The sequence below is a fragment of the Gobio gobio genome, assembly GCF_949357685.1.
Source record: "Gobio gobio genome assembly, chromosome: 25".
NCBI lineage: Eukaryota > Metazoa > Chordata > Actinopteri > Cypriniformes > Gobionidae > Gobio > Gobio gobio.
This window is the reverse complement of record NC_137121.1, coordinates 11,810,143-11,821,569: the sequence shown is the minus strand read 5'-3', so window position 1 is coordinate 11,821,569 and position 11,427 is coordinate 11,810,143. Positions and strand designations below refer to the sequence as shown.

The following is an 11,427-nucleotide window of genomic DNA, read 5'->3' as shown; positions in this document are numbered from 1 at the left end:
ACAGTAGAAAAAACACACACACATGCATACAGAGGGAGAGAGAGAGCGAACGCACTGAAAATCTGATTAAGGTCGGCTCGCCTTGGCAGCCTGTGTCTTTATTTATTTATCTCAGTAAACACACGCTCACTTTATTCTGGGAATGTGAAGCGTAGCATAATTAGCTGAACATGGCTCCCTAATTGGGCTTTAATTGATATGAAGAGTGTCGCCAGGGCTGAGGCCTCACGTAGCAACACATGCTGAGCAAGTGGGCGTGGCCTAACTGCCACTCAATCCCACTGGCTGATGAGGAGCCATTAAAATGGCCACCTCCAACCATTTATTGAGTGAGGATTGGTTCGCAAGCAGGACATTGGTATATTTTCTTCGTGGACAAATGTTTACAGAACTAGAATGATGCTAATAATACTATGAATATACAACATGAGGATACATTTCACCGTGGCATCTCGGTCTCAGCCCTGCAATCAGTTTAATTAAATAGCTAATTTCTGCAAAGCACCTAGTTAGCAATTTGCTGCGTTCCATTTAAAGTCAGATCTGAGATATTCCTACTTGACATCTCCGAATCTCAGAAAATGATGTAGAATTAGACACAATGGCATTGCTAGCACTTATTTTGTAAGAGTTAAATTACCAACAGAAGATAATTTACTGTTTTACTAAATAGGTTTTATCATAGCAGAGTATGATTGACTCACCAGAGAACTTTGACTCTCTTATTATTTGCTTAAAGCTGAATTTTTAGTCATTAAAGTCGGTGAAATGCAGTTCAAAACAAATTTCACCTCTCTTTATTGTAATATAAGGATTTCATTGTATCCATTTGAAACTGATTGATCATGAAAAGTGGGTGTTACATACCAGAATTGAGCCATATAATTTGGAAGAATGGGCCTATAAAGCAGGGCCAAAACCACCTTAGGCATTGAGGTGGGACAAGTCCCCCCAATAATTGGAAATGGCCATTTTTTATTTGACGTTGACTTGCTGTAAAAGTTAACTAAGTGCAGCATCTTGAAGTTGGGGTTAAAAATTTCCTTCCAGCTTTTTCCGTCTGACTTCACTCGACTGACACTTGTCCAAGTTGAAAATATTGATTTCCGAGTCAAATGGAACACAGTAGTATACTACTATAAAACAATCGCTATGTCCCAACTAGCACACTTCCCTTAATAGAAGGCAAGCAAGATCAGTGTGTCCCAAATCACAGTATGTTAAAAATAGTAAGCCAAGGGTACTATTTCCAAAAGTACACTCTAAAAAATGCTGGGTTAAAAATAACCCAAGTTGGGTTGAAAATGGACTAAACCAGCAATTGCTTAGGTTGCTTAAATCCAGCGTTTGGGTTAAATGTTTGCTTAATACAACCCAATTGCTGGGTTAGTCCATTTTCAACCCAACTTGGGTTATTTTTAACCCAGCATTTTTTAGAGTGTATGCATGCCTTTTCATCAGTTATTTCCCACAACATCTTGTGCATTGACAGGAGTTTGTGACGGTTCTGTATAGAGCGTTTAAAAACAGCAACAAATGCTGCAGCTGCACAGCAGTTTTAGTAAACACATGAACAAGGCTAATACTAACACTTACATGCAAATGAAAACAGTATGTGACAGAAATATTAAAATATAATTTTATGACATTGCCGTATGTACCAATATAAGTGAGTTATAAGTGAATTGTACGACTAAGTCTTCTTTGCGGGGAGCAAGGACCTAATACCAAGTTTCCACAGCATTATTGTAGTAACAATTACTGCACACTGTAAACCCTAATGCTCATAATAATTTATTGGTTTGAGTAGAGCCAACTCAAATTAAACAAATTAGTTTAATCAAATGAACTTTTATGGGTATCGAAAACTTTCTTTTTCTTTTGAGTTCATAAAACTGACACATTTTAAGTCATCTGAGTTGTTTCATTGTTTTGTGTTTTATTTAATTTAGACTGGCTGGGCTGTGCTGGGATTTCTATTTCCTGCTTTGCCATGACATTTAAAGAGTAAATTAAGTGTTATATGATGGGTTTTTTTGTGCAAGATTAATGTTAAGTGAGAGATTTAGGAGATGTATTTAAATGTTAAATTATGCTATTTTAGAAGAGTTTCTGTTTTTTTTTGGGGGGGGGGGCATCCTGGTGACAAGTGGAGCATGAGCTTAGTTTGAGAACAGGCTATGCTTTGCAAATGTTATCAAAGCATTGTGTTACCAATTAGAAAGGTAGCATTTATTGAATTGGCTAGTTGACACAAGCCAAGTTTACACTAATGGAAATGGTTTCTATGGTAAGTTTTATAAGGGAAATCAGAAGTTAAAAGTAGGGTAGGCAACTTTGGAGAGGCTAGCAATAGCAGGCTAGATTTCAAAGTATACGATCACACCCACCCACACAAAAAGTGTTTATTAAAAATAAAATCGCCTACCCTACCTTTAACCCTCTGGTGCTCTTCGTTTAGGGGTTGCATTGGTTGTCTTCCCGGTCATAAGTGACCGGACACCTAAAAATTAAACCTCCTCCACCCCAGTAAAACCAATGCAATTTATTTTTCTTCAATAATATTTTTTTCTTTTTCATTTTGTATTTTGAGATGATTTGATGGTATTTTTTTATATTTATGCAATAATTATGGTCTATTTATGCCATTGAAAATTATACAAACTTTTTTTTGTCACTTTTTTATTTTTAATTATTGCAGTATTTCAGGTTAAAATAGAGACAATAGGCCTTCAAAATAAAAAAAAATTTGAAGGCGGATTAGCGCCCTCTTTTGGAATTTTGTTAGAAATATAGATTTTTTTTTTCTGTGAATTTGTGTTTTTGCAGATTTCCCATGTTGGTCATTTTTGACCGAAGAGCATTTTTTTTACCACCACTTAGCATGCTTGAATCATGCCCTCAATTTTTTGTGTGTGTTTACATACCTAATTCTAGAAAAGTCTCAGTTTCATGTCATTCTGATGAAGCTGTGAATTTTAAAAATTCTAAATGTGGGTCATAGGTTAAATTTTTCATAGGTGTGTGTGTGTGTGTGAGTGGATGTGTCAATATCACACTCTTGATGTTTTAGAGTGTCACCCCTTTACTGTTGTGTACTTTTTTTCATCATCGTGGCCGATTTGTAAATTGTACACACAAATATTCGGATAATTTTTGTGTTTTTGCCAATTTCCCATTCATTTCCTATGGTCGGTCATTTATGACCGAAGACAAGAAAGCTACTTTTGTTTTTTACGACCAATTAGCATGCTCGAATCATGACCCCAATTTTTTTGTGTTTACATACCTAATGCTAGAAAAGTCACCAAGTTTCATATCATTCCGATGAAGCAGTGATTTTAAAATTTTCAAAACAGAAAATGTTCCGGTCAGAAATGACAAAGAGCACCAGAGGGTTAAATTTGAACAGTATTTGCCCTGACCAACAGGGATACTTCAGGACAGGCTAAAGTTAAAAAGGCGCCTCGCCTGGGAACAAACAATCATAACTTGCACTTGAGCATACACAGCAGAACAAGGGCACACCTGCATGTCAGCATTGTATGGACAGCTGAGTTCCTCTGACAGCCGCGTTTGCACTGAAATTCTCCTCAAACGATCATTTAAGTGGTTGCTTGCATCCAGAACACACACATTCCTTCTACACAGCTGCTTTCATACTCGCTTCGGGGAAGCGGCGATGTCAACCGGTGCGCTCTCAATCTCCCGCCGTCACAACCTTCAAGGACACTCAAGTTGTGTTCTGAGGGCCAATTAATCGCTTTCGTGATAGTAAATAAAAAAAAACAGTTCTCTGTGGATTTAATAACAAACTCATTAGGCACTGCTAAAAGGACGGAACTGCCTTTTAATTAGACCCGCACCTGATTAATGCACAATTAACATAGTCGGTTCATTCATCTCGACTTGGGTGGGATCAGAATGTAAACACCACAGGTTCAGAAATCTCTCCGTCTTGTTTTTGTCTCCATGATAATGAAGAGCGTAATGACAGAGGGCATGACCTCCGTCTCATTACGGATGTTTCATGTTTCACTGTATGAATTTAATGATCCGCATACAATGCGGTCCACAATATGAGAGCACAACTGACTTTTTTCTCTTTTTTAAAGGAATTGTACATTTTTGCAATAAAAAAAAGAAAAAGAAAATGTAGGGTGAATTCAGGTTGAATGGGATTCTTTTCCCCCGTCATCTCAATGATAAAAACTGTCCCAATCAACCTGAATTCACTCTATTTATTATTCCAATACACTATTATTGTGAAAAACCAAAACTAATTTGGTTTTAAAATATTGAAAATAAAACTAAAATAAGACATAAATATTAGATGAAATACTTAAACTTGAATGAAAATCAGAGATTTTGTCTTGGTAAATGAACTACATAAATTTAGATTGATGAAATATAAATAAATTAAAGCTAAACAGAAAAACATATTTATATAAATTAATATTTTATATTCATATAAGATATTGCAAGAATAAAATAAAAAGAAAAAAATGCATACAAATCAATAGAACTTATTTAAAAACAAAATATAGCTGCTTCTAATGGTGACAGACAGATGGACGGACGGACGGACTGATAGACAGACAGACAGACAGACAGATGATAGATAGATAGATAGACAGACAGACAGACAGACAGACAGACAGACAGACAGACAGACAGACAGACAGATAGATAGATAGATAGATAGATAGATAGATAGATAGATAGATAGATAGATAGATAGATAGATAGATAGATAGATAGATAGATAGATAGATAGATAGATAGATAGATAACAGTCAGACAGACAGACAGATAGATAGATAGACAGATAATTAATATTGACAGACAGACAGGTGATAGATAGACAGACACAGACAGACAGACAGACAGACAGACAGATAATTAATATTGACAGACAGACAGATGATAGATAGATAGACAGACACAGACAGACAGACAGACAGACAGACAGACAGATAGACAGATAGATAGATAGATAGATAGATAGATAGATAGATAGATAGATAGATAGATAGATAGATAGATAGATAGATAGATAGATAGATAGATAGATAGATAGCGACTCAACTTTCTGTATGCATTTCATTTATTAAAAAAAGTACAAAAAAGTATAGTTAAAATAGTTTTTAGAAAATGCAACTGATAGACAAGACATGATGCTCTTTGTACTATCACCAGTAGAGAGCACTGTTTGCACAAAAAAGAGAAAAAAACTCTAGCACCATCAAGTAGTGTTGAATTCTGCATTAGCACCTGAGAGTCCCTCTCATATTAAGTGTTAGCAGTACAAAAGTGCTTTGTGACTATTTGAATCAGAATTGTCTATAAAACTGACAATGAGTAGAACACTGGAATTATCACAACTGCCAACGTGCGAATAAGAAGGAACCAAAGGTGGATCTTAGAAGTGCATCTTGTTCTACAGATATAATTCGGTTGTGTATATATATATAAACACATACATACACACACACAGAGTATGGATAGTTTCACACTTAGTTAGTGAACTCTGATAGTCCATTATGTGTAAACCCACATTTTTGGCCGCCCTCGTCCAAGTACAGCTGTGAAACCACTGCCAAAGCCAGCACAGAACCGTAATAACCTGTAGCTTTGTGTCCCATATCCCGGGGGGCAGTTAACGTTACAGGTTTCTCTTCCTGGTCCTTGACCTCTGTTGTGAGACTGCTTATATATTTGGCTAGAAGACCTCCTCTTCTCTTGTACATTTTCTTGCAAAATCTTTCCTCTTGTTCAAGGCACTGACAAGTACCTCCTGAAGTCAGGATGAGACTTGTGCTTTGAATGATGGCAACCCTCGCTAAACGATCGTGCGTGTGCAACCTCCGGGGCTTTCCACCACATATCGGCGGCCTTAACTAGCTCTGGCAGGATGTCGGGAACCACAAACTTCTCCGCCAGGAAGACTACAGGCAACACAGCCAATAGCAAAGCCCAGCCCACCACTCCCAGCCAATAAGACACTCCAAGTCGAGTGATGTCATCCCTGATCTCACTAATATGCTGATTGGTGAAAAGCATCCAGCTGAGAAAAAACAAAAATCCTGTGGGGGAAAAAGAAAACGGGGAGAAAGTTAAAACATGGGCATTACAGTGGATAAAGAAAGCTAAATATATATGTACTGACCTGTAGGTACTAGTGTGAACAGCAGCAGGGTGGTCGGGTCAAGCGCCTGGCCTGCCATCAGCAGTGAGCGAGTGTTGGAATAGGAGCGCACTGTTTGAGACGTCCAGCAGAGGGCGAACATGAGACACAGCACTCCAGAGCTCACGGACATCAGGAAAGCAACCACTGCAAACACTCTCGCAGCCTCCAGAGCTGTGGAAACCAGACCAAAACACCTTTAATATTCATGACTTTAATATACAGCGACTGTGGTTTGGTATAACCTGCTCTCTAGGCCCAAAGGAAGGGGGTGAATTTAAGATACATACAAACTCTGTGAATTTAAGCGATGACCCTGTCCAGAAGCAAGACATGTTTGACAGACTTTAAATGATTTGATGAATCTGATGGATGAGTCTGGGTTTGGCGGTTGCCAGGAGAACGGTACTTGCCTGACTGCATTGTTTGTGCCAAGTTTAAAGTTTGGTGGAGGAGGGATTATGGTGTGGGGTTGTTTTTCAGGGGTTGGAATAGGAGTAACACTTATGGTAAATGGTAAATGGACTGCATTTATATAGCGCTTTTAACAGACCTACGGCCATCCAAAGCGCTTTACATTTTGCCTCACATTCACCCATTCACACACTCATTCATACACCGACGGCGTTGTCAGCCATGCAAGGCGCCATCCAGCTCGTCGGGAGCAGCTGGGGATAGGTGTCTTGCTCATGGACACCTCGACACTTGGTCAGGTGGAACCGGGGATCGAACCACCAACCTTCCGGTTTGTAGACAACCTACATGAACCACTGAGCCACTGCCACCCCGCATTAAAGTTCCCCCGCTTAGTTCGCATTAAGTCGCACTTTTAGGCATTGTCCATGCATAAATGTTGCCATAATTTACTCACCCTCATGCTACAAACCTGTTTGCATTTCTTTCTTCTGCTGAACACAAAATAAGATATTTCAAAGAATGATTGTACCAGACGGTTTTGGGTCCATTAAATACTTTAGCCCATATAATGGAAGTCAATGGGAACCAAAGCTGTTAAGTAAACAACTTTCTTCAGAATATCATCTTTTGTGTTCCACAGAAGACAAAATGAGCCAGTTTACCAGTTTGGAAAGGCATGAGTAAATTTTCTTTGTGTTGACTATCCCTTTAAGAACGCCCAGCATATGAACTTTCAGTATGACTGCTCTTGAAGAACATCACATTGTGAAACTATTTAAAACTGAAGTGATCCGTCATAACGTCATCCATTTATATCATTTTCATTTGTCCTGTTCAGAAGAAGAAAATTTTGAGGGGAAAACCAGACAAGCTACAACTAATAAAACATCCGAGTAATGCGAGTTCAGCGTGTCATAGCCTGTCTGCTGCAGCCCACCGAAGCGTAGAAACCCCTCCAACACAAAACCTTATCATAATTTTACGCCAACATTGGAAATTCAGGAGTAGGTCACACATTCCCTCTCAATTGGCTGCTCTGTACTTCTCAGCAGGTCAAAACTTGCAAAAAATGCCACGAAATTCTTCTAAAGCTCCCATCAGACCTTATGGGTATATATTTTTATGCTCCAAAATGCAATACTATCAAAGGCCTACAAAAAAAAAGTAAGACACACAACAGGAACACAATTCATTATGTATCTTTTATACAGACCACGCAAATGCAAGTTTGATGAAAATGAACGAGGGCCACATGTGGGCTACTAAAATGGTTTTGACCTGTATAAAAACACGTGGGTGACAAAAACAAGTCAAAGAGCTTTGGAGGTGTCATGAACGTATGGTTTTAGAGGGGGCACTAGTAGCAGTCGTGGTTCACTTCTTTCCCATGGCAAGATAAAACATGACCTGATATATATATATATATATATATATATTGAATGACACTTCTGAGTAGCTTTCATACCCTAAAGTATGTGAGAAAAGCAGACACATCACACACCTTTAGCAATGTCCTCGGCGGTCGAGCTGTCGTCTGGTCTGGTCTCATTCCCTGAGGACCACAGACCCCTGTCATCCAGCCATTGAGATGTCCAGACCGCATAGCTGATACACAAACAGCCCATCAAGCCAAGACATGATTCAATAAATCGAAAACGACTCCTCGAGTCCATCAGTTCTGGTCCTTGCATTGCTCTGATGATTAAAAAAAAAAGAATGGTTAGACATAATATCAAATGAACAAAGTAGCTAAAAACTGAACTTACAGCAATACAGTTGATCATCATCGCTGATGGGTTCCCTTACCTTGAATAGCTGTGAAGTCTTTCAGATGTATTCAGATGATTTGATTCCACACCGTTCGATGACAGTGACTGATCACGTTCGAATATGAAATGAATCAGAGAGGCAGAAACAAAAGTGTTATGAGGACGTACAGACGCGTCTTTCTCACTTCCCCCTCACGGGGCTGTAATATGACGCTGTAAAGATTTCCCTCTGCCTACAGTGGAGACCCGCTCGCAGTGGAAACTCCCCCTCGCATAAAAACACACACACATACAGTACACACCACGAGCGGTTAAATTCCCCCAGAAACCCCTGAGAGTCAGTGAGGCTTGAAAAGTGAAAATGATATTTCATAAATCAATCTACTGTGGTCAGAGAAAAACATGTAGGCTATATTTGATGCAAAACATTATATAATTATATATATACCCACACACACACATATATTTATGTGTATGTATATATATTTATGTGTATGTATGTATATATGTATGTGTGTGTGTATATATATATATGTATGTATAAAAAATACATATATAAATATAAAAGAAAAATAATGTGAAATATTCCAATTTAAAATAACATGTTTCTATTTTACTTTAAATCTGATTTATTTAATTGACACAAAGCTGAATTATATTTTAAAGTATATTAAAATATAAACATTATTTTAAACTGTAATATTACAATTAAAATTGTGATAAGATATTTAGATTGTAATAATAATAAAAATAACAAGATATTTCAAAAAAATTATTGTTCCAAACGGTTTTGGTTCCCATTTAACTTCCATTAAATGCTTTAGCCCATATAATGGCAGTCAATGGGAACCAAAGCTGTTAAGTAAACAACTTTCTTCAAAATATCATCTATTGTGTTCCACAGAAGACAAAATGAGCCAGTTTACCAGTTTGGAATGGCATGAGGGTAAGTCAATTTTCATTTTTGTGTTGACTATCCCTTTAAGAAGGCCAAGCATAAGAACTTTCAGTATGAGTGCTCTTGAAGAACATCACATTGTGAATCACATCTTTTTATCAGAACCAGCATTAAAGGGTTAGTTCACCCAAAAATGAAAATTCTGTCATTAATTACTTACCCTCATGTCGTTCAACACCCGTAAGGCCTCCATTGGCACAATGCACTTTACACTCTCAAGACCCATAAAAGGTACTAAAGATGTCGTTACAAAGTCCATCTCACTACAGTGGTTCAACAATAACTTTATGAAGCAACAAGAATAGTTTTTGTGTGCAAAAAAAACCTAAATAACGACTTATATAGTGATGACCGATTTCAAAACACAGCATTCGAAGCGTTATGAATCAGTGAGTCGAATCATGATTCAAATCGCGTGTCAAAACGTAAAACTGCTGAAATACGTGACTTTGGCGATCCAAACCGCTGAATCGACTCACTGATTCATAACGCTTCGAAGCTCCATGATGTGTGTTTTGAAATCGGTCATCACTATACAAGTCGTTATTTAGGGTTTTTTTGCGCACAAAAACTATTCTCGTCGCTTCATAAAGTTATTGTTGAACCGCTGTAGTGAGATGGACTTTGTAACGACGTCTTTAGTACCTTTTAAGGGTCTTGAGAGTGTAAAGTGCATTGTGCCAATGGAGGCCTTTCAGAGCCATCAGATTTCAACTAAAATATCTTCATTTGTGTTCTGAAGATGAACGGAGGTCTTACGGGTGTCGAACAACATGTGGGTAAGTCATTAATCACAGAATTTTCATTTTTGGGTGAACTAACCCTTTAACTTCTTGAGCAATTTGAGCTACAGTAGCTTGTCTATTTGATCGAACCACACGGGCCAGCCTTCGCTCCCCAAGTGCATCAATGAGCCTTGGCCGCCCATGACCCTGTTGCCGATTCACCACTGTTCCTTCCTTGGAGCACTTTTGATAGATTCTGACCACTGCAGACCGGGAACACCCCACAAGAGCTGCCGTTTTGGAGATGTGCTGACCCAGTCATCTAGCCATCACAATTTGGCCCTTGTCAAACTCGCTCAAATCCTTACGCTTGTCCTCAAAGTTGATGTGTTAGAAGCAGGAAAAATGGGCAATATGTTCACTTGCTGCCTAATATATCCCACCCACTAACAGGTGCCGTGATGAAGAGATAATCAGTGTTATTCACGTCATCTGGTCATAATGTTATGCCTGATCGGTGTATATACATATGTATGCATGTATATGTACACACACACAGACATTATATATTGTATATTATTTTTATTTTAGTGCTGCCAAATAATTAATCGCGATTAATCGCATCCATATATTTGCATGTATAAATTTTAGATTTTTTAAAAATATTTATATACAAAATATTTATAATATAAATGAGATATATATATATATTCAAATATTTATTTAATATATAAATGTATGTGTGTATTAAATATACATAACTATACACAGTATACACACATATTATGTAAACACAAACTTTTATTTTGGATGCGATTAATCGCGATTAATCGTTTGACAGCCCTAAGCTAATACTTTAAGATACGTTTACATGGCAACAATGTACTAAAAATGGAAACGTTTTTCCTTAGCATTTCTTGTTGTTTTCAAAAGATCCGCGAAAACTAAAAACGCTGAAAAAAACTTTTTTCTTTCAAGTACTTTTTAATCCCGTTATCAATAGATTGCGTTTTTAGGCCCCCAAAACGGCAATGTTGTATAAATGAATGGCCAAAACGCACCGATACTTCACCCCTTTTTTTGCTTTCATTGTCATAGTGGTAAGCGACACCAGAGGCCAAACCACAGTGACCGTGGCAATACATCACAAGGGTTGCCGTGTCGTCATGGCAACGACCAAACGGCACAGGAAAGAACAGCTCTCCTCTCTCCAGCAAGGTGGGCTCACAGGAAACCCCTTAAAAGGGTTACTTCCTGTTGCTTGCTTTCTGCCAGAGCTGAGCTCAGTTTTGTCATAGTCTCACGAACACATGCGAGACGGCGGCCTCTGGTCCCACGTCATTGTGAAGGAGCAACATAACACAATGAAAA

At 38.0% G+C, this 11,427-nt stretch overlaps 1 protein-coding gene across 1 annotated transcript; it reads right to left on the bottom strand.

The window, feature by feature from the left end:
- Nucleotides 1-5,092: 5,092 nt before the first annotated feature.
- On the bottom strand, nucleotides 5,093-8,520 carry LOC307121231 (uncharacterized protein). Its single transcript, XM_079808760.1, has 4 exons — nucleotides 8,411-8,520; nucleotides 8,106-8,299; nucleotides 6,170-6,361; nucleotides 5,093-6,086 (listed from the first exon to the last, which is right to left on the bottom strand). Exons 2-4 carry the CDS (start codon nucleotides 8,293-8,295, stop codon nucleotides 5,776-5,778), a joined length of 693 nt encoding a protein of 230 aa, XP_079664886.1. The 5' UTR covers nucleotides 8,296-8,299; nucleotides 8,411-8,520; the 3' UTR covers nucleotides 5,093-5,775.
- Between the last annotated feature and the right edge of the window lie 2,907 nt (nucleotides 8,521-11,427).

Bases quoted from the DNA above. Each gene is read 5' to 3' on its own strand.
- LOC307121231 (XM_079808760.1), bottom strand. From the start codon at position 8,295: ATGCAAGGACCAGAACTGATGGACTCGAGGAGTCGTTTTCGATTTATT. The intron at 6,362-8,105 runs GTGTGTGATGTG...TGGTTTCCACAG, and splicing joins CGCCGAGGACATTGCTAAAG to CTCTGGAGGCTGCGAGAGTG. The intron at 6,087-6,169 runs GTCAGTACATAT...TTTCCCCCACAG, and splicing joins GTTCACACTAGTACCTACAG to GATTTTTGTTTTTTCTCAGC.